General features: G+C 43.8%; 1 protein-coding gene across 1 annotated transcript in view; it reads left to right on the forward strand.

The window, feature by feature from the left end:
• The window catches only part of CD109 (CD109 molecule), a 138564-nt gene continuing 114042 nt past the window's right edge, over nucleotides 459-24980 (forward strand). Inside the window, exons 1-3 of the mRNA XM_018052866.1 lie at nucleotides 459-717; nucleotides 2021-2193; nucleotides 22677-22705. Of these exons, the coding sequence (XP_017908355.1) occupies nucleotides 644-717; nucleotides 2021-2193; nucleotides 22677-22705 (276 nt within the window). The 5' untranslated portion in view covers nucleotides 459-643. The remainder of the gene's footprint in view (nucleotides 718-2020; nucleotides 2194-22676; nucleotides 22706-24980) is intronic.

Consider the following 24980-nt stretch of genomic DNA (forward strand, 5'->3'; position numbering starts at 1 on the left):
TTCAAGGAGCAGCACCTCACACTCACACGTGCCAGAATTTTCTCTCCCCCTCCTTTTTTTTTTAAACCGAGAAACCCACATTTTCCTGGAGAGGGAAACAGATACATGACTTTTTGTTTCAAGGGGGGAAAAAAGTTTTCTCCAGGGCTTATTGATTCACACACATTCAACGGCTACCAGAAAATACACCCCTGTTTGGCGTGTGTTTGCCGTTTTCTCTCAGATTCTGACTCACAGTCTGGAGGACAATGACTGATCTTTTCCCACCTCCCAGAGCGGCCGGGCACTTTTCTCCGCACAACGAGGGGCCTGTTTACGCCCCCCGGGCCTCGCCGGCGGAGCCGGGGGCCCGGGGGACGGAGCGGGGCGGCCGCGCCAGGTCGGGCGGGCCGCGCGCCTGCCGTCTCCCGCCCGGGTCTGCGGTGTCGGCCGGGGCGCCGAGGAGCGCCGCGGTGCTGCGGCGGGAGGGGTGGAGCCGCCGCGCCCCGGCTCGGTGTGGAGCCCTCGCTCGGCCGGCGGGCGCGCCCAGCGCTCACTGCTGAGCCGGGAGTCTGGGCGAAGCCGGGAGGCGGTGAGAGGCCACACCCCGCGCGGCCCGCGTATTTCCTCGGGAGCCCGCGGCCGCCGCGCACACAGCGCCGAGATGCGGGGCCTCAGGCTCCTGACCGCCGCCTGCCTCTTCTGCGTGTGGAGCGCGGCGCTGGCCGCCGTCCCCGGGTAGGAGCGCGGGGCGCGCGGGGCGGGCGGGGAGCGGGGGTCCCCAGCCGGACCTCGGCCTGGAGATTGGAGCCTGCATCGCTTCAGCTCGGTCCTCCCGGGGACAGTTAACTTTCTGCACCCACGAGGTTGTTAAGCGTCTCCGCCCAGGACTGCTTTCTGAAAACTTTTTAGTTTTAGTCCACACTCCCTCTGAGTTTGTTTCGACTTTTTGCGCCCGTCGCCCCCCTACAGTAATGTGCCTTCTTTTAAAGACATGCATGCATATTTTTTCTAAACAAGATGTCTCAACTTTAGCAATGATAAGGTGTGGCCGAGGTGGTTAAGTATGGGTTCAGGTGCAGACTTTGTAGGAAGATAACCAGGGAGACACTTAAGTAATGGAATGCACTTCCTTCCCCCTCAGAGGGTTTTGCCCAGGAGCCCTAATTCTTGGTTTGGGCAGAGAAAGTGCTCTTTTAGCAATTTTTTGTGCTCTGCTTCACCTGGAAATGTCACAGATATTTAATTTTAGATGGTGTATTTTAATCAGTGATGTTGATTAGATGATGTTTTCTTGGGTAGATGCCCAAACATATAAAGGTTTGAGTAAGAAACAAGCAAAACCCATGTGTGTGTGTCTCTGTGTGTGTTTGTGTGTTTAAACCAAGAAAAAAAAATTACCCTGGGATGATGTCTTCTATAAAGAAGTTTAGAGGCTTGTACTTTGCCAATAACTTCTGCATGTCTCAGTGTAAGCTATCCTGTGCGATTTGTGGTTTGTAAAATGGAAATACTAACACAGGCGATCCTCTAGCAGCGCATTCATTACTGCATTAAAATTGATTTACGGGAATGTACAACATGATACGTATAATTAACACTACTGTATGTTATAAATGGATGTTATGAAGAGAGTAAATCCTTGGAGTTCTGATCACAAGGAAAAAAATAAGTATTTTCTCTATTTCTTTAATTTCGTTCCTATGTGAGATGATGAGTGTTCACTAAATTTATTGTGATAATCGTCTCATAACGTGTGTAAGTCAAGTCGTTGTCTGTACACCTTAAACTTGTACAATGCTGTATGTCAGTTTTATCTCAATAAAACAGGAGGAAAATTGATTTAGGGGAATGATTGTTTTTTCAACAGCCTCTCAATGCAGTTGCTAAATGGAGCAGTGGGGCCACATTAATTGAAACAGTTACAGTTGACACTGTATAGGGAATCTATCTCACCATCTACGAAATTTGAGAATCTCAAAAGAATGAAGATGTAAGGATAAGCCACTTCATTTTCCTCTTGTTGTTGGGAACTTTTTAGGCCCAGGTTTCTGGTGACAGTCCCTGGGATCATCAGGCCGGGAGGAAATGTGACCATTGGGGTGGAGCTTCTGGAACACAGCCCCTCACAGGTCACCGTGAAGGCGGAACTGATGAAGATGGCAGCCAACCGCACGGTCTCTGTCCTGGAAGCAGAAGGGGTCTTTGAAAAAGGTAAGACACACAGCAGAGCTCCTTCTGTGATAATAATTGTTGTTCAGTTGCTCGGTGATGCCCAGCTCTTTGTGACCCCATGGACTGCAGCATGCCAGGCTTCCCTGCCCTTCGCTATCTCCCTGAGTTTGCTCAAACTCATGTCCATTGAATCAGTGATGCCATCCGACCATCTCATCCTTTGTCATCCCCTTCTCCTCCTGTCTTCAATCTTTCCCAGCATAAGGGTCTTTTCCATTGAGTCAGCTCTTCGCATCAGGTGGTCAAAGTATTGGAGCTTCAGCTTCAGCAGCAGTCCTTCCAATGAGTATCAGGGTTAATTTCCTTTAGGATTGACTGGTTTGATCTTGCTGTCAAAGGGACTCTCAAGAGTCTTCTCCAGCACCACAGTTAAAAGCATCAATTCTTTGCCATTTGGCATTCTTTATGGTCCAAATCTCACATCTGTACATCTGCATTAATAATTGGAGTGTGCTAATAAAGCCATGTGCTAGGTAGGGTCATGAAGAAGCCCCACATTTTCAGTGGCTTACACAATACACTTTTGTTTTTTACTCATGTAGAGTCCAAAGTGATGTTCCTGGGATGCTCTTCTAGGGAGAGGTTCTGAGGCCCAGGTCCCTTCCTCTTTGTGGCTCTGTCATCATCAGTATGTGGCTTCCAAGTCTGCAGGGCAGGAACGTGGAGTTCTTCCTGTGGAAGGTCCTTGTGGGCCAGGCCTGGACATGGCCCATATCACCCCTCCTCTCATGACCACGCTGAGCTTCACAGGAGTCTGGGGGTGTAGGACAGTGTGTGCCCAGAAGAGGGAATGGGCATAGTTAAAAGCCTGACACAAGACCATGTTTGCATATGGTTTATATAAACCATGTGTAACCATATGTCTTTATTGGGTGCAGACGATTTTACTAAGTAGGCCCATGGGAAGTAAAGAAATAACTGTAGTTAAAATCTAGTTTTATAGAATATGTTTTAATTTTTTAAGTGACAAGAAAAAAAAAAGAAAAATAATGTAAAAAGTGGGAGCTATTTGTAAAAGAACCCACATCTCTTATTTTAAATTTGGGTTCTAACTAGGCCCAGGATTAAATTGGGTCAATGAATATCTTCTTTTTCAGTACTAAGGGCAAAATAATTTTGAGGGGTAAATAGTTAAATATATAGACTCATTTTTTCACAATGAAACGAACACTTAATTTTTTCTAATTGAGAGAGTAATATATACTCAGTGCTGGTAACCTGGAAAACACTGTAAGTAAAGAAAATAAACCAAAATCACCTGTAATCCTACCACCCACCTATAAACACTGTTAACTAGAAGCATGATTACAGGTTTAGTCATAGGCCAGAAACTGAGGCATAAATTCCTATAATGTTGAGAGTTATCTTTTAAGAGAATAATTTAAGGGCACAGAATGAAGGGTGGATGAAATTCCACAGTAGCTCATTATATAAATGTTTACCCTTTACCAGCATAGAGAAATTAATACCATCATGAAATAAGATAAAATCAAAGTTTATCTGCATTTGAGATTCTTTCTGTATTGGGAAGTTGACTGACTGGCTAGGTAAATTTGGAGCTGGAAGAGGTGATGCGTGCAAGAGCCAGGCCACTTTATGTTTTGTAGTGGGAAAGACAGGAAAGTGGGAGGCCTTGTCCCTGGAGAGGAAATGTGAGTGCTTAAGATCTGAGATTGAGTCTTCTCACTAGCTGTGTGATCTTAGGCAGGTTACTTAAATGCTCTGAGCCTCAGTGTCCTCATGTATAAAATGGGGATAGTGTAAAGTTAAAATCAGTATCTAGTACCTGTTAGACACTCAATAAACAACAGCTGTGAATATTGTGAAGAAGAAGATGCCGGAAGCATCAGTTCCTATTTACATGGGGGCCAATCTCTACTTTCATTATTGAAGTATTTATTCTGAAAATGGATGAAATCTTGGCCTTAGGATAATGGCTAAAGAAAATACTGAAATACCAAGTCACAGCAGACAACACAAGGCTCAAGAGGGGCGGATGGCACTATCCTGGGAGCTTAATGGATGTTTGAAAAAGAAAGAGAGAAAATGCACCATTTTCAGGGGCTGTTTCATTGAAAATACCATTGCAAGCATGCTCCCTCTTTCAAAGGAAAATGTTAACTTTGTTATCAGGGGTTGTGAGTCATTGCTCTCAGAACAGATGCTTCCTGTAAGGTTAGGACTTAAGGATCAAGACATTTCTCCCTTTCTGTCTTCACATCCTTTGCTTTATCTGATTTTTCCAGTTGTAACAATATGTAGATCAAGAAGGACTTTGTAAATTAATGGGGCCTGGATCTCCCTAGGATTCATTTTATTTCTTGCCATCTAAACACAAGCAGTTAAATACATTTTAGGTCTGATTATTTCATCATTTTCTCATGGAGGCCTCCAAGAGGTTACTGCTAAGAAAAAGACAGCTTCCCTGGTGGCTCAGATGGTAAAGAATCTGTCTACAGTGCAGGAGACCCCGGGTTTGATCCCTGAGTCGGAAAGATAACCTTGGAGAAGGGAATGGCTACCCTCTCCAGCATTCATGCCTGGAGAATACCATGGACAGAGGAGCCTGGGGGGTTGCAGTCCTCATGGGGTCCCAAAGAGTTGGACTGAGTGACTAACACTTTCACTTTCACCTTCTAGCAGAGATGGGTAAGGAGGGAGACTGTTTGTGAGTGGCTGTTTCTAGCAGCTGGGCTGTTCTTAGAAATTTCTTGGGTAGGGCAGTGTTTCACCATAACCAGAATGCATTTAAATTGCAGCATATATGTTAATAGGCTTCCCAGGTGGCACTAGTGGTAAAGAACCTGCCTGCCCATGCGGGAAATGTAAAGAGACTCTGATTTGATCCTTGGGTTGGGAAGATCCCCTGCAGGAGGAGGGCATGGTAACCCACTCCATTATTCTTGCCTGGAGAATCCCATGGACAGAGGAGCCTGGCGGGCTATAGTCCATGGGGTCATAAAGAGTCAGACACAACTAAGTGACTAAGCACAGCACAAACCTTAATAAAATAAAAAAGTATGGCTTGTTCTCAAGGAAAATCTCATTTATTTGTTTGGTAGATATGGGGAGAATTTTGTTTACATTTCCATCCTTGAGGCCAGTAGCATGGACTACATTACAGTTAGTTTATTCATTTGTAAATATATCAACTGTATTTATAGGGGATCAAGTATTTTTATGTATTTATTTTTTGGTGAACAATAGCCCTTGAGAAAAAAGTGTTTCTAATAAACTTTGAGGAGTTCTAAGAGTACAGACATGGCATGTACTTGTCATTATAACCACCACCATCATCATCATCATTTCTATGGTGAATGGTAGAAAACAACTAGTTGAGTAAATATAATTGATAAAATTCAGTGGGAAGTAGTTGCCAGAGGAGAGAAGATGGAGCAGCTATGGAGATTTGAAATCGAATGAGACTGTCTGTCTGTTGGAGGGCGGGTCTGTCCCCTTATTTCTTACCTTCCGGTCTTTCACTTCTTCCTTTATTGTGTTGTTGCCCGGGAGTTCCACACCAAATTAAGAAAAAAAATGTTAAGAACGTTTGAATTCACAGGTCATAAATGAGAACCAACCCTTAAAGCATGTAAAGTAATTGAATTATTTTTGATGTCCTTAAAACTGTAATTTCTGTTTTATTTCCCATTCTCTTTTTACAGTTTGAAATGTTCATTTGTAAACTTTCATTGTTTTTCCAGAATGAGATTTACCTCAAATAATGAAGAATATACCCTTTTCCTCCGCTAATGAATTGTCACTGGCCTCACATACCCCTGATAAAAGATTAAAAAAAAAAAACAAACCGAAGGAATCTCCATACAGTTTTCCATTAGTGGCTGCTCCAGTTACCATTCCCACCAGCAGTGTAGGAGAGCTCTATTTCCTCCACACCATCTCCAGCATTTATTGTCTGTAGACTTTTTAATAGCACAGGGAACTCTGCTCAGTATTCTGCAGTAACCTAAATGGGGAAAGAATTGGAAAAAGAATAGATACCTGGCTGCTGCTGCTGCTAAGTCGCTTCAGTCGTGTCCGACTCTGTGCGACCCCAGAGACGGCAGCCCACCAGGCTCCCCCGTCCCTGGGATTCTCCAGGCAAGAACACCGGAGTGGGCTGCCATTTCCTTATACCTGTGTATATATATATATGTGTATATATATATATATATAACCAAATCACTTTGCCATACACCTGAAACTAACACAACATTGTTTGTCAGTGATACTTCAATATGAAATAAAATAAAAAATGAATTAATACAATTTCTTTTCTGTCCCTTTTCTCCCAAAAAAAGAGGAAAGAAAAGAAAAAAAAAAGCTACTAAACAGAAAATCTTGACTGTTAACTTGAGTGCTCAGGAGGGCATCTCCTGGCCTGGCTGCTGCTGCTGCTAAGTCGCTTCAGTCGTGTCCGACTCTGTGCGACCCCATAGACGGCAGCCTACCAGGCTCCCCGTCCCTGGGATTCTCCAGGCAAGAACACTGGAGTAGGTTGCTATTTCCTTCTCCAGTGAGTGAAAAGTGAAAGTGAAGTTGCTCAGTCGGGTCCGACTCTTTGCGACCCCATGGACTGAAGCCCACCAGGCTTTTCTGTCCGTGGGATTTTCCAGGCAGGAGTACTGGAGTGGGGTGCCATCGCCTTCTCCGCTCCTGGCCTGGAGGCACTGTGTATTTAATTACGACACCGAGCCTGCTTCCATCTTCCCATGGAAGGGTTCGGGTGAGGTGGACTCTGTGTCTATGTCTGTATCCTTTAATAACTTGCCTTTTCTTTTTGCCCTAAAATCTTGGAGAGTTAATGGGATGTTTATCTCCTATTTTTTAAGGATGAAACATTCTTCTTTGTCTTCTCCCATTGACTATGGGCCTTTTTGTTTTCTGTCTTGATCCACTGGGATGGAAAATCAATATTTTAAAATTTGAGATGTTAGCTGAAGAACTTAAAAAATCATTCAATTCAGTTTGGATGGCTTTCTGGTGGAAACAAAGCTCCTGAACATACATTTCATGGCTTGTAGATCCCAATCAGTGCCATGGTTTTTATGAGCATAGATGAATTAGTGTGCTATGCGGGCAAGTCTCCTAGGGAAGGTTTTCACAGGCAGTGTGCCAGTAGAGCTCAGTTTGAACTTGTAGCGACGTGAGAATTATTTTTAAAGGGTGTGGATTCTTCATTCACATGTCTTTGGTATTGTGTGTAATGTGTATACACAGTGCAGGACCAGAGTGTGGTCACAACTGGGCTTCGGTTTTATCATCTGAAGAGCAGTGGTTTCTGCTTTGTACAGTTACCCAGTTATTGTGAGGATGAAATGAGGTAAACATGTTTAGAGCACTTAAACACAGCAGACCTATTCAAGGAGCTGGTACCTACTGCTATTGGAAGATGATGGCAGCAATCATGTCAGAGGCAATTCTTGGTTACATGTTGGGACAATCTTGAACTGGGAACTCTATAAAAGACACTCACTAGGAGGGGGTGGGAAGGGATGTAACATATTAAGTACTGAGTTTCCTTCTAGTGTGGAGATTAATGCACAGTCTTAACTTCAATAACCCTAGGAGGAAGGCCCTATTATCTTCATTTTAGAGATGAGAAGACTGAGGCTGAGAGAGAATAATTTTCCTGGATTAACATAGTAAATGGTATATATCGCCTGAATGTGAAGTTGGTTCTGATGGTTCTGTTGGTTCTGAATTTGAAGGTTTTCCACTGCCTGGAAGAACATGGAAGAATTTTTGCTTGTTCCACTTTGGAATAGTGATGCAATGTGGTATCAGTCTTCTGTGAAAAGCGTTTTTCTCGTTTGCTTGTGGTAGTTCAGAGTTGGATCTCATGAAATCTAATCTGGATCTAAGAGTTGCAAGCTGCAGTGCCAGCTCTCCTCCTGATTTAGTCTGAGCTTCGTAGAATTTGGGGGCGATGAGCCAAGTCAATCGCCTAGTTCATGGCTGAGGAGACTGAGGGGTGGTGTCTAGTGACTTGCTCAAGGTGAAATGCCTGTTGGTGGCAGAAACTGGAAACAGATCACAGGCCCCCAAATTTACAATCCAGTGCTTTTTCCATTATACTCTAGAAAACTCTCCTGACATATGGGGAACCGTGTGTGACTTAGGATATATTTGCAAATGTTGCTTTATCTGATACAAACAAAATATAGCTAACTAAGAAGTTGAAAAATGCTTACCTGCATTTTTGCGCTAGTTTCAGCTGAAGGTGGAGTTGCTCTTTATGGACTAATGGTTCTGCGTGGGTTGGGGGCCAGGCTAGTTTTAGAAATTCTGTTGCTGTGATTCTCAAAATGTGAGTCATACTTATTGAAATACAGATCCATGGTCATCTTCTCAAGACATGGGTAATGTCTGGGAATCTAAACTTTATTTTGAGCAGCCACCACAAGTGAGTCTCAGCCGTGCTAAAATGAGAAACAACTGCACTTCAGTTAAGACGATTCTCATGGATTGTTACCAACCAAGTACTGGAAAGCCTGAGAGTGAGAGGCAAGCCTTTGCAAGTCTGTGATGATTCAAGGCAGCTGAAGGCCCCGCCCAGGTTTCCCTGTGTGCCTTTCAGGCAGCCTCCAGCCCTCAACCTTGGTGTTAATTTAATGCAGTGGAGAAACATGTCTTGGCATTTGATTATGAATCAGTGATGGAGTGAAGTTGAAAGTGAACAGACTGATTCTTTAAACTCCAAGTTAAACACGTTCTGCTCTTCTTCTGACACAGAATGAGTCACTGAGGGCTTGTGGTGGAAACAGAAATCAGATCCTGTAAGAATTTGGGCGGGGTTGCTATTTGATCCATTATGCTGTTAAGAAGACTTTACAATGTTGGAACTCCTTGTTTTCCTAATACTATTTCCCCCTGCTAATTTATTATTTATTGCATGGGAGACCTGCATTCGATCTCTGGGTTTGGAATATCCCCTGGAGAAGGAAATAGTAACCCACTCCAGTATTCTTGCATGGAGAATTCTATGGACAGAAGACCCTGACAGGCTATAGTCCATGGGGTCGCAAAGAGTTGGACACGACGGAGTGACTAACACATGGATTATTTGCTGTATGTGAAACGTGAATGAATGGGGTTGGCAGGGCAGAAGGAAGGAAGTTTCAGAGGTGGCAGAAGCAAAAGTATAATATTAAAAGTGCAGAGGCTGAGTTTTTATTTCTTGTTTGTTTAGAAAGTTCAGTGTGGTTGGTAAGCAGTGCTTCTTGTGTGTGACCCTCTGTCTGGTTCTGTTACATTTTACATGCAGAACTATACAGATGTCCATTCATGAGCATTCCACCTCTGCTGATACATTTGGCATTTTGTGGGAACAGTTACTTCACAGATGAGAGGAGGGAAGGGTGTGCCAGAGGAAAGCGCCCGGGGCTGGGAGTGGCAGGACTGAGGAGACAGAGCTTTGTGTGGATGTTTTCTGAAAAGATGCTACTCTCTGCTTTAGGTGAGTGTGGGGAAACACCCTGGCGGAGAGGCCCAGCAGATAGTTTTGAAATTGTAACTAGGGAGAGAGTTGAAGGCGTTGTTTTCATAGAGGCAGACCATATTTCCAGTGTTGGTGGGAAGGCGCAGCATGCCCAAGAGATAATGCTAATGGAAAGAACCAGCCTGATGACTGGAGCTTGGGAGGCGGAAGAGAAGTCAGTGAAATGGCTGGACAGTGAGCAGCCAAGACAGGGATGGGTTGGAGGTGCTGAGATGGCTCAGATGGCAAGGAAAGAAACAGTACTGAGAAGGAAGTTTTTATTAACTTCCTTTTATTAACTCTGAAGTGTCCTAGAAAGTCAGGGAAGAAAAGGACAGAGAGAAGGGCATTGGTGAGCCTGCAGTGAATGAATGCTTCTAAGTTGATTGTTGGGAGTAAAAGCAAGTTTTTAGTGATAAACGGGTGGTGGGGAAATATAATCAGAAAACGTAGAAGCACTCTTCTTTCAAGAAAGTGATTGCAGTAGCCTCTTTGATTGTTTTCCCCCGCTCCCCGCTGCCCCCACTGATGGCTCTATGGGGCTTCCCAGGTGGCTCAGTGGTAAAGAATTTGCCTGCCAATGCAGGAGACTCAGGAGACTCAGGTTCAATCCCTGGGTTGGGAAGATCCCTCGGAGCAGAAAGTGGCAACCCACTCCAGTGTTTTCACCTGGAAAATTCCTTGAACAGAGGAACCTGGTGGGCTTACAGTCCAGGGGGTCACAGAGTCGGACATGACTGAGCACCCACACATACTGCTCTATAGTCTGTTCTCAATCCGGTGGCCGGGAAGCACGCCGGATTTTGTCACTCACTGTCTGAGCGTTAGCATGCATCTAGCCTCCCCATGGCCTGCAAACCCTACACGATCTGTCTGATCTCACTTCACACACCCCCTGACCTCACTCTGCAGCCTCTCAGGCCTTCATGCAGGTCCTGCAACACAGCAAGAGTGTCCCCACCTCAGGGCCTTGCACTTACTCATCTCTTTCCCTGTGATACGCTCTGCCAGATGTTTGCATGACTCAGCTGCTTCAGGTTTTGATTCAAATATCACCTTTGTAGTACACCACTGTGAAGATCAAGTGTCACTCTGTAGAAGTTTGATGGTTGAAAGGAGAGAGGTGGATCGTCTCTTTAAAAACACAGTAGAGGTGCTTCGCTGGTGGTCCAGTGGTTAAGAATGCACCTTGCAATGCAGGGGACACTGGGTTGATCCCTGGTCTGGGAAGATCCCACATGAAAAGTGAAAGTGAAGATCGCGCAGTGGTGTCCGACTCTGTGATCCCATGGGACTGTAGCCTGCCGAGCTCCTCTGTCCGTGGAATTCTCCAAGCAAGAATACTGGAAAAAAAAAAAAAAAAAAAAGAATACTGGAGTGGGTTGCCGTTTCCTTCTCTAGGGGATCTTCCTGACCTGGGGATTGAACCCGGGTCTCCTGCATTGCAGGCAGATGCCTTACCAACTGAGCCACCAGGGAAACCCTAGTGCAAGTGAGCCCGTGCGCCACAGCTGCTGAGGCCTTCGAGCCCTGGAGCCATGCTCTGTAACAGGAGAGCCCCTAGCAACCACAGCTAGAGGCAACCTGCGCTCAGCCTCAGAGGCCTAGCACAGCCAAAATAACTGCTAAAAAGACCCCCCACAGTACTGACGTAAAGGCCAGGGGTAGATAATTTAGCCTAAGAAGTGGGGTCATGGTCAGGAGCACGGGTGAGTGGATTATAGTTAAAAGGGTACTTTTCCCTTTGATATAAGTAAGAAACGGAAGAGAGAAATGTTTTGAAGTGTCAGCTTGAGATGAATAAAACTGAAATATGGTTTTAGAAAACCTTGCCATAGTTACCTCTAAATTGTGCGGATCTGTCATCTCTTTGTAGAAAGTGGGGATAATGTTAAAAGTAGAGGCTCCCTGAGGAGAGAAACACAGAACTGGAGGTATTCCCTGGTGCTGCCCTAACCTGGGTCCCTGCTGGACTGTGAGCGAGTGGGACGCAAGAAGGGCGGATACCAGTACTGGCATCAGGGGAGCGTGCACAGGAGAACAGAGAAGAGAGGGGAGCTGTTTGTGTGGAAGTATGCCTCACTGGGGGCTTCCCAGGTGACACTAGAGGTAAAGGACCCACCTGCCAATACAGGAGACATGGGTTAGTCCCTAGGTCGGGAAGATCCCCTGGAGGAGAGCATGGCAACCCACCCCAGTATTCTTGCCTGGAGAATCCCATGGGCCGGGGAGATCCCCTGGAGGGGAGCATGGCAACCTACCCCAGTATTCTTGCCTGGAGAATCCCATGGGCCGGGGAGCCTGGCGGGCTACAGTCCATAGGGTCGCAAAGAGTCGGACACGACTGAAGCGACTTAGCACTCACACACATGCCTCATTTGAAGCTTGAGGGGATGCGGTAGGGCATTTTGCTTTCACTGTGGTTGTAAGTGTGAGAAGAAGTGGACTTGTGGCTCCTCACATCCTGGTCTGGGCTAAGAGGACCTCATACCAAAGCTGCAGCGATAGAACTGGAAGAGAGGAAATGACAGTGGGTCCTCGACCTGCTGGGTCTCCTCTGCCCTCATTCCCCTTAGGAGAATCCATGAGTTGACTCGCTTCCTTTGCAAGAGTGGGATCGAAGAAACTGATCAAAAAGGATTTGGTGGAGGTGGAGGAGTAGGGAGCTGGTGGGCAGGTCTGTGGGTCTTCAGTTCTGAAGAAATGATTCATGAATCGAAATCTGAAAACCAGAGACGTTAAGTGCTTGGAAACAAACAAGGAGGGAAGTGTTTTAAGAGCGCCTGGTAGCTTCTTTTGGCAGGATGATATTAGGAGTTTACGTTTTTGAAAATGTAACAGGGAGAAATGGTTTAGTATGATTAATTTAACATTTGCTGAAATAATGTTTTAAACCTCCTCAGGAATATAGTTAAGACAGGGCATTTACTATTTTGTGAACTCCATTCATTCATTAGGCACCAAATTGTGTACCGCCCAAAATTGGTGGCATAATGTTTGGTGCCGCGCAAAGTTCCTGTTCTCTCAGGCTCCTCGCAGGGACACCAGGCGGGTTTCACGTCTCGTGCCGACCTGGTTGGCGGTAGGGGCCACTGGGAGTGCTGCCACGCTGCTGTTCTCAGATAAAGTGTGGGTTTGTTGAAGTAGAGACCAGGTGGGTTAACTGGGTCTGCCATGCAAAGGAACCAGGAATGTGGTGTGAGTGTTGCAAATGAGCCTGTTGACCAGCCTGTTGGATGGTCATCTGGAGGGCTACATAGGGACTCGATCCGAAAACACGTGGATAAGAGAAAGTATGGAAGAGTGGGTGTGTCAAGATACTAGCTTGAGAGTGCAGTAAGCCACAGAGGCATGACAGGGGAGGAGTATGAGGCTTTTTGGACTGATATTTTAGAAGCTGGGGCTGTCCTATGCAATTTTAGACAGCTGGGGCTGTTCTATGCAGTTTGGGAGACACAGTGGGTCCGAATGGGGACTCCTTAGACACATTGCACTTCCCTAATAGCTCAGTTGGTAAAGAATCTGCCTGCAGTGTGGGAGACCTGGGTTCGATGCCTGGGTTGGGAAGATCCCCTGGAGAAGGGAAAGGCTACCGACTCCAGTATTCTGGCCTGGACAATTCCATGGACTGTATAGTCCATGAGGTTGCAAAGAGTTGGACACGACTGAGTGACTTGCACTTTTTCACTAGACACATTGCAACTGGGCCCTTACACTGCTTCTTACTACCTATGTGGCCTTGGGAAGGTCATTCAGCTCATCTAGTCTCTTTCTTCATCTGCATAAAGGCAACAGTAATAGTACCTACCTCAGACTCTGTTGTGAGGATTAAAGGGGGCAATGCCTTAGAGCCGCCCTGTCCATTTTGGTAGCCACTAGCCACATGTGGTTTTTGAGCTTGAAATGTGATTCGTGCATATAAAGATGAGCTGTGAGTGTAAAATACACACTGGATTTTGAATACTTTTAGTGCCAAAAAGTGGAGCAAAACTCAATAATTTGTTTTGGGAATGATGGGATAATAATTATTTCAGTAATTTGGTGGGAATATAAATTGTTAACAGCCACTATGAAAGATGGTATGGAGATAAAACCATACCGTCCTTAAAAAACTAGGAATAAAGCCGCCATATGACCCAACAATCCCTCTCCTAGGCATATACCCTGAGGAAACCAAAATTGAAAGAGACACATGTATCCCATTGTTCATTACAGCACTATTTACAATAGCTAGAACATGGAAGCAACCTAGATGTCCATCGACAGATGAATGGATAAAGAAGTTATTGTACATATACACAGTGGAATATTACTCAGCCATAAAAAGGAATGCATTTGAGTCAGTTCTGATGAGGTGGATGAACCTAGAACCTATTATACGGAGTGAAGTGAGTCAGAAAGAGAAAGATAAGTGTCATATTCTAATGCACATATACAGAATCTAGAAAAACGGTACTGAAGAATTTATTTACAGGGCAGCAGTGGAGAAACAGACATAGAGAGTAGACTTATGGACATGCGGAGAGGGGAGGAGAGGGTAAGATGTATGGAGAGAGTAACATGGAAGCTTACATTACCATATGTAAAATAGACAGTCAATGGGAATTTGCTGTATGGCCCAGGAAACTCAAACAGGGGCTCTGTATCAACCTAGAGGGGTGGGATGGGGAGGGAGATGAGAGGGAGGTTCAAAAGGGAGGGGATATATGTATACCTACGGCTGAGTCATGTTGAGGTTTGACAGAAAACAACAAAATTCTCTAAAGCAGTTATCCTTCAAGTAGAAAATGAATTAAAAAACTCATTTTTAAAATATTGATTGTACATTTATTGGTAATATTTTGGTTATATGGGCCTTCCCAGTAGCTCGCATGGTAAAGACTCTGCCCACACTGCGGGAGACCTGGGTTTGGTCCCCGGGTCAGGAAGGTCCATTGGAGAAGGAAAGGCAGCCCACTCCAGCATTCTTGCCTGGAGAATTCCATGGACAGAGGAGCCTGTGGATTACAATCCATGGGTCGCAAAGAGTTGAACACGACTGAGTGAATAAAATGTTATTAAAATTAATTTCACCCTATTTGTTTTCCTTTTTTTGGTTTGTTTAAAAATTTTTGTTCTTTTCCCTTTTTTTTGTGGTGTCCTGCTTTAGGACGTTCACCGTGGTGCCTGGCACAGAGTAAACACTTGGGAATCTCAGCTATGTTGTACTGAGCTTCTCCCAGCATGCACACTGCCCTGGTGCCTCCCTTGTGAGTGCAAGCCTGTGGCGTGAGGCAAGGTGTGTCTGTATTTTTGTTTTTTATTGCCAGGTGTCTCTGTTGATGGCTCTTTGATTCTGACTCGAGTGGGCCTTCAGCCTTATTCCTCACCCCTTGAGGAAGGAGAATATATATCTTTCTAAAAAGAACACCATACTATAGGGGTCAGTAAACTTTTTTTTCTGTAAAGGGCTGGACGGTCAGCACAGTAGGTTTTGCTGGCCTGTGGTCTTGGTTGCAGCTACTTGGCCATTGTAGTGTGCAAGCAGCCATAGGTGGTGTGAAACAAAGGAGTGTGCTTGTGTGCTAACAGAAATTTATCTGTGGACCTTGAATTTGGAGTTCGTATAATTTCCATGTGTCACAAAACATTGTTCTTTTTAAAATTTTCCCCAGCTATTTAAAATGCAAACTATTTTTAGTTCATGAACTGTATAAAAATGGGCATAGTCCAAACTTGGCCTGTGGGCTATAGATTGCTGACCTTGACATGATGAATGGCCTGTATATTTAGCAGCCCAGAGCTTGGCTTAAATGGCTTTTCATTTGTATAGCACCTAACAATTAGTTTATATTGTACCATTTTATTTATTTTATTTTTAGTGGGCTTTCATTTGACCTATTTTACACTTCATCAATCTAAATGGGACAAAACATTGTATATGAAACTCTTATTAAGAAGTTTGTAGAGCCTCCGTGGTGGCTCGGTGGTAAAGAATCCACCTGCCAAGGCAGGACACACAGGTTCGATCCCTGATCCAGGGAGATCCCGCATGCTTCGGGGCAGCTGAGCTTGTGGGCCACGACCATTGCGCCTGTGCTCTGGGGCCAGGAGCTGCAGCCTGAAGCCCTTGTGCCCTGGAGCTGGTTACTTTGCAGAAAGAGAAGCCGCTGCAACCAGAAGCCACGTGCCACAGCTGGAGAGTAGGCCCCCTCGCCACAGCTAGAGAAGCCTGCGCAGCGGCAAAGCCCCAGTGTAGCCAATGAATGACTAACTAACTAGAATCATAAAATTCTTTAAAAAGAAAAGAGATTTGTAATCAAGGAGAGGCAGGAGAGAGAAAAAAATAAAGAAGTATGTAAGGGACCGAAGGACATTTTTTTGTTTTGTTTTGCTTAAAGCACTTCTGTTTTCTGTCTAGAATGAGTTAGTTCACTGAAGAGTTCCTTGGCTTAAAAATGACATTAAATCGTGAAGCAGGATCATATTTTAAGGTTTTGCCTTCCATAAATTTGTGGTGGAAACCCCATTTACCACTTTGTCCGTTTGTAATCAAAGAAAATGCTGAATAATGAGGGTATTGTTGAGAGAATATTTAATTTGGTAAAGAGGTCAAATTTTTTAGCTGAAAAGGTGATTTCCTTAAGTTCTTTATTGTATATTACTGAACAGCAGAGAGCTGTCAAAAGTAATTCACCAGTAAACACTAAGTCAGGCACATACGTGATAGAAAACCCTTTTTTTCCTGTAGAGAATATTTCTGGACCCAGTTGGATTTCCAATTACACACTCTCCTTTCCTTTAGCGATTTTCTGCAGAGCTTTTTGGTGAGCACAGATGTCAGAAGAGGCAGCCTATGGCATAATGGAGTGTGTTTAAAAAGTTAAGGAAAGGTTAGTTTTCGAGTATGCTTATTACACGATTTAAAAATAACTTTGACTCTATTTGTAAATCAAATGACGGCCAGCTCTCAGGCCTGTGCCAAGTGTGAAGCTTTAAAACAAGGTTTCTTTTGAGTGGTTTTGGTGGCTCTGGGAAGGCCAAAGCACTGGAGGAAGTTAAGATCGACTTTCTGTGGTAGTAACACAGAAATGATCTGAGTTTCACAGAGTTATCTGCAGTAACATTGAGAAGGGCTGCACAGAACAGAATGTGTGTTTAGTCAGTGATTAAGAATGACATGCAGCTTTTGGGGAGGTGGTTACTATTTTTTGTGTCTGAGTCTCAGCAAAAGGCCCCAGCAAAAGGGAGAAAAAATGCTCACAACAATTTGCAGATACCATCTATTTCATCTCCAACCTAGAGGCCCCAGAGAGAGAGATGACTATTTCTCATTGGCGCTCCTACCACGCTGCTCTGAATTTTATATTTTGCTGCTCTAAATTATTGCTAGAATGTTAGGACTTTCAAATTAAGGCTTACCCAGTGCCTGGGAGATTCCAAGCTGCCCTTGTAAATTTAGAGGGGAGACAGCAAGTTAAAAAAAAATGCCAAGTACTTCAAGTCGACCTTTTAATAAGGACACATGGAACAAGTGAGAGGGCTTTAAGTTGGATCTCTTTGCATATTCTTCAAGTCACTTTCTGAGTCCAACAAGATTTAGGGGTAGACAGACCTCTCTCCTTCTGCACCCCAGCTTTTGGGGGCAGCTGTGTGTTTCTTGGGTCTATGGTGGACATGGTCTGAGCAGTGAGACCCGGGCTTGCAGTCCACCCCCTCTTCCAATTTCTCTCTGATGAGAAAATTCCTCAAAACTTTGACTCTATGAAGAGCTGCATTAAAATTTGCTGTGTGACTCAGGGAACTCAAACAGGGGCTCTATATCAACCTAGAGGGGTGGGATGGGGAGGGAGGTTCAAGAGGCAGGGGGTACATGTATACCTTCGGCTGATTTACATCGATTTACAGAAAACAACAAAATTCTGTAAAGCAATTATCTTCAATTAAAACATAAATAAACTTAAAAATTAAGAAAAGTTTCTATGAATGGGATTTCCTGCACTTCAAATCTGGGTAGCTGGCTTTGAATTGCTGCAATGCTTGACCTCCTATTAATCAACCTACTGGATTTATTTGGATTGTAGACTCGAAGCTGCTTTTTAATTTTCTCCTTGCTTGGTGTCATGTAGATAAAAATAAATTACTCCCCGTCTCCTGCCCCCAACACAGCACACACGCACACACACTTGCACACACACGCACACACACTCGCAGTCTAGTCTTTGTGAGTTTGCCAGTGATGGGAGGTAACTCGCTGGTCGGGCCCTGGCAGAAAGGAAGCACATTGTTTCCTCCAGTCATGGGGCTGACAAAACAGGCAACCCTGATGGTTTATGTTAAAGATGTGAAAAATCAGTGACTCTCTATAATCACGCATGCTGGTTTGTTGGGGGAAGAGCTCCTTGCAGTTTAATATTTTTGATTTTATTCCACTATGGGACACTGTGGTGGGGTGCCATGGCCTCCCTCCCAGAACCAGCGCATCAGGGATGAAGGCTTATTCTCTGAAGTCACTGGGGGATGTTGCAGCCCACTGCCTTCTGAGCTGACTCCTCGGGGACTGTGCCCACTAGGGAGATTTGCCCTGGACCCTCCTTGGGGGAGGCCCAGCTTCCCCGCCAACCCTACTCAGGGCAGCTAGGGGTCGGACTGGCTTCTGAGGGCTCCCGATGGATGTGTCTGGAGCCTGCGTTGCAGCTTCTTCTCTCTTCCTCCCCAGTCCTGCCTGCACAAGTCTTCTCCAGGGCTGGTCCCAGGCGCACGCCCTGCTTTTTCATCACCATCTCAGAATTAGCTTCCCAGGGAACCAACCTTAGACACGTGCGGTTGTTTCCTTTGAAGGTGAGTTTTTCTGACCTTGAAAGTGAAAGTGAAAGTGAAGTCGCTCAGTTGTGTCCGACTCTGCGACCCGTGGACTGTAGCCCACCAAGCTCCTCCGTGCATGGGATTCTCCAGGCAAGAATACTGGAGTGGGTTGCCATTTCCTTCTCCAGAGGATCATTTCCTTCTCCAGAGGATCTTCCTGACCCAGGGATCGAACCCAGGTCTCCCACATTGCAGGCAGACGCTTTAACCTCTGCACCACCAGGGAAGCCCCTTTCCGATCTTGAAGTTAACTTCAAATGTATCAAGACTGTGTAGTGTGAAGAAGGGATAAAAAGAGCTGAGAAATTGTCCAGTTTGTATTTCCTTTTCAGAAGGTTCTTGTATTACACAAATTTTTTAATGAACTCCACCACTGCAGCTCCTCTAAGGGTGGTGAGAAACATCATGGTAGAGTATCTGGGTTCCTGGTGATGATTAACGTAGAGTCGAGGGGAGAAGGGAGTCCAAGAGATTGTGATTTTAAACCTGTCTGACTGAGGGAGTCAGGAGCACACACAAAGAGGCTTCCCAGGATGTGCAGCTTTTATGTAATCAAAGGTGGGTAGAATACAAGAACAAAAGTACAGTTGCTGGTAGAAACAGAGGCAGTGGCTTAGAATCTCGGCTCTGTTACTTCTTTTTGATGTGACTTTGGGGAACTCACTTAAGGTCGCTGTGATTCAGGTTCTCATTTGTAAAATAAGGATACTAATACTTAAAATTGCGAGAGAATCTTTTTTATTTCAAATGTGTTCCAGTTATCTATTGCTGTGAATGAAACACTCAACACTTAGCAGCTTCAAACAACTATAGTTCATTATTTCTCACGAGATTTAGTCCTTCCACATATACATACAAGATTGGTAATTTGCCTTAATCAGTTATTATAATTGTTGTGAAATTTTCTAATTCCATGATTCCTTCTACATTTATTAATTGGAATTCTATGGTAAAGAATAACTTTTTCAGAATGTGTATGTATAATAGAATCTCTTTGCTCTACAGGAGAAATTAACATTGTAAATCAACTATCCTTCAATAAAATTAATTAAAAATAGTAAAAAAAAGAGTAACTTTTTCTTCTCCCTCATTTAAATAATATACCAGCACAAATTCATAGACTCTTATTTTATTCTGTAGGTTATACTCCAGTATTTATTTGAATGTTCCAGTTATCTGGCCATTATCATCATAATATTCAATCTGAACATTCACATAAATGAAAAATTATTTTTGTAGATTTCCCATATTATTCCTTACATCATGCATGCCTAGCTTTCCCTATTATCAATATTGCTCATAAGAATGGTACATTATTTTTCTTACCAAGGATGAACCTGTGTTGTTATTTCATAATCTCCCAAACTTCATAGTTTACATGTTTACATTAAGATTCACTCTTGGTGTTGTAAATTCTGTGGGTTTTGTTGAATGTATAATGAAAATTTGTTCATCATTATAATGTCATACAAAGTATTTTTACTGCCCTAAAATCTTTTTTTTTCTGTCAAAGATAAGTTGACTACCTAGAATAATGAAAGTAGAAGCAAAAATAAACAAATGGGACCTAATTTATTTAAAAGCTTTTGCATAGCAAAGGAAAGAATAAACTAAAGAAAAGACAACCCTCAGAACTGGAGAAAATGTTTTAAAATAAACCAACTGACAAGGGATTAATCTTTAAGATATACAAACAGCTCATGCAGCTCAATATAAAAAAAACAAACAACCCAATCAAAAAATGGGCAGAAAATCTAAATAGACATTCCAAAGAAGACATTCAGATGGCCCACAAACAGATGAAAATATATTCAACATCATTAATTATTAGAGAAATGCAAATCAAAATTACAATGAGGTGTCACTTTACACCAGTCAGAATGGCCATCATCAAAAATCTACAAATAATAAATGCTAGAGAAGGTGTCCTGAAAGGAGAACCCTCCTATGCTGTTGGTGGGGATGTGAATTGGTTACCGCCACTATGGAGAACAGTATGGAGGTTCCTCAAAAACCTAAAAGTAGAGCTACCATATGATCCAGGCAATCCCACTCCTGAGCATATATCCAGAGGAAACCATAGTTCAGAAAGATATATGCACCCTGAAGTTCATTGCAGCGCTAATACAATAGCCAGGACATGGAAGCAACCTCAGTGCCCATCAGCAGAGGTATGGATAAAGATGTGGTACAGATGTACAGTAGAATATTGCTGGACTGTAAAAAGGAATGAAATAGTGCCATTGCAGAGACGTGGATGGACCTGGAGATGGTCATACAGAGTGAAGTCAGAAAGAGAAAAACAATTGTCTCCTAAAACTGCCTATAGGTGGAATCTAGAAAAATGGTACAGACGAGCTTATTTGCAAAGCAGACATAGAGTCACAGATACAGTGAACAAACTTATGGTTACTCGGGGAGGGGGGATGGTATGAACTGGGAGACTGGGACTGACACGTACACTACTGTGTGTGAAAGAGTAACTAATGAGAACCTGCCGTGTGGCACAGGAAGCGCTCCTCAGTGCTGTGTGTGCGTGCTGAATCGATTCAGTTGTGCCCGACTCTTTGCCACCCTATGGGATGTAGCCCGGCAGACACCTCTGTCCACGGGATTCTCCAGGCTGGAATAATGGAGTGGGTTGCCCTCCTCTAGGCTCTGTGGTGGCCTAAATGGGAGGGAAATCTAGGAAAGGGCAGATGGACATGCACGTTTTACTGGTTTGCTTTGCCATCCAGCAGAATCGAACACAAGATTGTAGAGCAACTATGCTTCAGTAACAAGTAATGAGAAAAATTGGCTGGCTGTACTTATGGAGTCTATTTCTAGGCTGTCTATCCTGTCCCATTGATCTGCCTATCCTTTTGCTGGAATCACATGGTCTTGATTACTGTGGCTTTATAGTAAGCCTTGAAGTCAGGCAGCATTATTCCTCCACCTTTATTCTTCAGCACGGTTAGCGAGTCTGCGTCTTTTGCTTTCCCATGTAATCTTTAGAATCAGTTTGTTGAAAGCCATAAAATCACTTGCTGGGATTTTGATTAGGATTGCGTTGACTCGGAAGATCAAGTTGGGAAGAACTGATGTCTTGATAATTGATTTGTTCTATTTATGAACATTGAGCGTCTCTCCATTTATTTAGCTCTTTGATTTCAAAGATTTTTTTAAAAAGTATTTATTTTTAAAATTTGGCTGCATTGGGTCCTAGTTGCAGCATGATGGCTTTCCCTGCAGCATGTGGGGCCTTAGCTCCCGACCAGGGATTCATCCTGCATTCCCTGTGTTGCAAGGCCGACTCAGCCACTGGACTAGCAGGAAGCTCTGTGGATAAAAACACTGAACCTGGAGAATTAGGTAACATGGCAAGGACAGAACTGGTGGTCTGATTGCAGAAGCCACCGGCCTGACCCCTGCTGCATGCTATGCCTGTCTGTTCCCACGGGGTAGACGCCCATGGCCTCCAGGAGGAGAGGGGCTGTGTCTGTCTTATTTACTGGGTTACCCTTAATAAGTGTTTCTTAAATGAATGAAGAAACTGAGGGCCTGTTACCACCTATAAATTCATGTCACTTAAATGGGAACTTCAAATAAGTACTGTTTTATTTTTAACTTGGAATGTTTTTCCCTAGCAGTAAATAGATTTGATGAGAAGTTGGCATGAGGTAAATTAGCAGTCTTTGTTTAGTAACTTACATGAAAAAAGTCTGCATCGTTTTAATACTAGTGGGTCAGTTAGGAGTCCCAGCTCACCCCTGATGTGACTAATGCCTTCCTTTTTTCTGTCTGTCATGAGTATATGAGAAATGTTCATTAGAAGTGAACCTCAGCTTCCTTCTGTTCACTGTATGAAGCGTCCCTCAAACATGTTTAGCCTTAAAACAGCAAGAGAAGCAGCAGCAACACTGACACCAGAAATGAACGTGGAAAAGAGAAGCAGAACCCGGTTTTTGGGGAGAGGTTCACCCACTTGTGTTCTGGGCTTTGATAAAATTGTTTTGGCTTGGCTAAAGAAATTTGTGATTTAGTAAGTTTATGATACCCTGTATATTTGAAAGAATATTAGGAGAGTCTTAATGAGTTTTATGTTACATCATCATATTCAAATTATGACTGTTTTCTTCCCTGTTTTCCTTTTTAGGCTCTTTCAAGACACTTATTCTTCCATCAGTAAGTATTTACTTTAAAAATTTGGTTTCATAATTCTGCATCGTGTCAGTGAAATGAATTTCCGATTTTTTGGACTTTCATATTGATTTACGTGCCTTGTGAGTTTGGCGTGAGTTCAGTTCCCCCTTCAGATTATCTAAGAATGGAATTACTCCAGGGAGATTGGTTATTAGCCTCTTCAGACACACAGTGGAGATCTTCCTCTTGCAGAACAGAGGACTTCCTGAGGGGAACCGGCCCGCACTCCCCGCACAGGGACCTGGGTGGGTTTGGCCCTGCTTCTGCCCTAATGGGCACAGCAGTCTTGGGCCTGTCACTGTTGCTCCCTCCCAGTTTCCTTGTCCTGGAAAAGGGCCGCGCCTCGCTGAGCAGAGTTGCTGCTTGAGGCCAAACAAACAAGTGAAAATCAGTGATTGATACTGATCCTATCTTTGATTAAATTTTGATTTTTTTTGTTTCATAATTCTGTATTGCTTTTGCTATTTATTATTGAGTTTTTTGCTATTATTATTGAGTTACTGGATTATTGAGTTTTTTGGCACCCTCTTAAATTTTGCACTTGAGGCAAGTGCCTGGCTCATCTCACCGTGGTCCCAGCCCTGGAGAATGGGATAAAAGTGTAGTCTGTTTCATAGAGGCTACCCTGGAGGTGACACAGTGAGATGTAAACATGCTGTGGCATCTGCTGTAGAAGTGGGAGGAGTTAGCGGATTCATGTTGATGTGTGGCAAAACCAATACAATATTGTAAAGTAATTAACCTCCAATTATAATAAATGTTTATATTTAAAAAAAAAAGAAACCTCGTTATTCAATGTTGCTTAACTAGTCCTACTTCTCATAGCTTTAATTTGGAAGTCTGTAACTGTTTTCTTTTGGAGCTTCACACATTTAATGTACAGTTAAACACAGCATCCACCAAGAGGACAATTTGGTGTACTTTTCTGGGACTAGATGAGTAATGACTTTGACCTTGACACATTACACACTTATGTAGGGTCAGCATCTCCCAATAAGCCAGGTTCCCTATTACCTCTTGAAGTTTGCTTATTAAGCACATTCAGAAACCACATTCATTTTGAGGGGGAGTTCTTAGGGAATGGGCTTCCCTGGTGGGTCGGTGATAAAGAGTCTGCCTGCAATGCTGGAGACCGTGGTTCAGTCTCTGGGTCGGGAAGATCCCCTGGAGAAGGGAATGGCTACCCACTTCAGTATTCTTGTCTGGAGAATTCCTTGGACAGAGGAGCCTTGTTGGGGGTAGGGGGACTACAGTCAGTGGGATCACAAAGAGTTGGGCATTACTGAGTGATGAACACTTTTACACTTTTCACACTCTTGGAGAATATATAGTGCTCCCAAACAGTTCTTCCCCCTGGAGTAGGAAATGGCAGCCTGCTTCAGTATTCTTGCCTGGAAAATTCCGTGGACAGAGGTGTCTGGTGGGCTACAGTTCATGGAGTTGCACAGAGTCAGACATGGCTGGGTGAGCACAAACAATCCGTTATAAAAAGTCCTTGGTTTTGTTCAGTCTCTAAGTTGTATCTGTCTCTTTGCCACCCCATGGCCTGCAACATGCCAGGCTTCCCTGTCCTTCACTGTCTCTGGAGTTTGCTTAAATTCATGTCCACTGAGTCAGTGTTGCTATTTAATCATCTCATCCTCTGACACCTCATTCCTGTTTTAATTTTTCCCAGAGTCAGGGTCTTTTCCAGTGAGTCAGCTCTTTGCATCAGGTAGGCTAAGTGTTGGACCTTCAGCTTCAGCATCAATCCTTTCAATTATTCAGGTTGATTTCCTTTAGGATTGACTGGTTTGATCTCTTTGCAATTCAAGGGACTCTTAGAATCTCCAGCACCACAGTTTGAAAGCATCAGTTCTTCAGTGTTCAGCCTTTTTTATGGTTCAACTCTGTACAAGTCATCTGTACTTGACTATAGGAAAAACCATAGCTTTGTCTATACAGACCTTTGTCATCAGGGTGATGTCTCTGCTTTTTAATATACTTTCTAGATTTGTCATAGCTTTTCTTCCAAGGAGTGAATGTCTTTTAATTTCATGGCTGCAGTCACTGTTAAAATCATGGCTGCAGTGATTTTGGAGCCCCTAAAAATAAAATCTGCCACTGTTTCCACTTTTCCCCCTTTATTTGCCATGAAGTGATGGGACCATGAGCTTAGTTTTTTGACTGTTGAGTTTTAAGCCAGCTTTTTCACTCTATTCTTTCACCCTCATCAAGAGGCTCTTTACTTTCTGTTTGCTTTCTGCCATTAGAGTGG

This window comes from Capra hircus, chromosome 9, assembly GCF_001704415.2.
Source record: "Capra hircus breed San Clemente chromosome 9, ASM170441v1, whole genome shotgun sequence".
Classification (NCBI taxonomy): Eukaryota; Metazoa; Chordata; class Mammalia; order Artiodactyla; family Bovidae; genus Capra; species Capra hircus.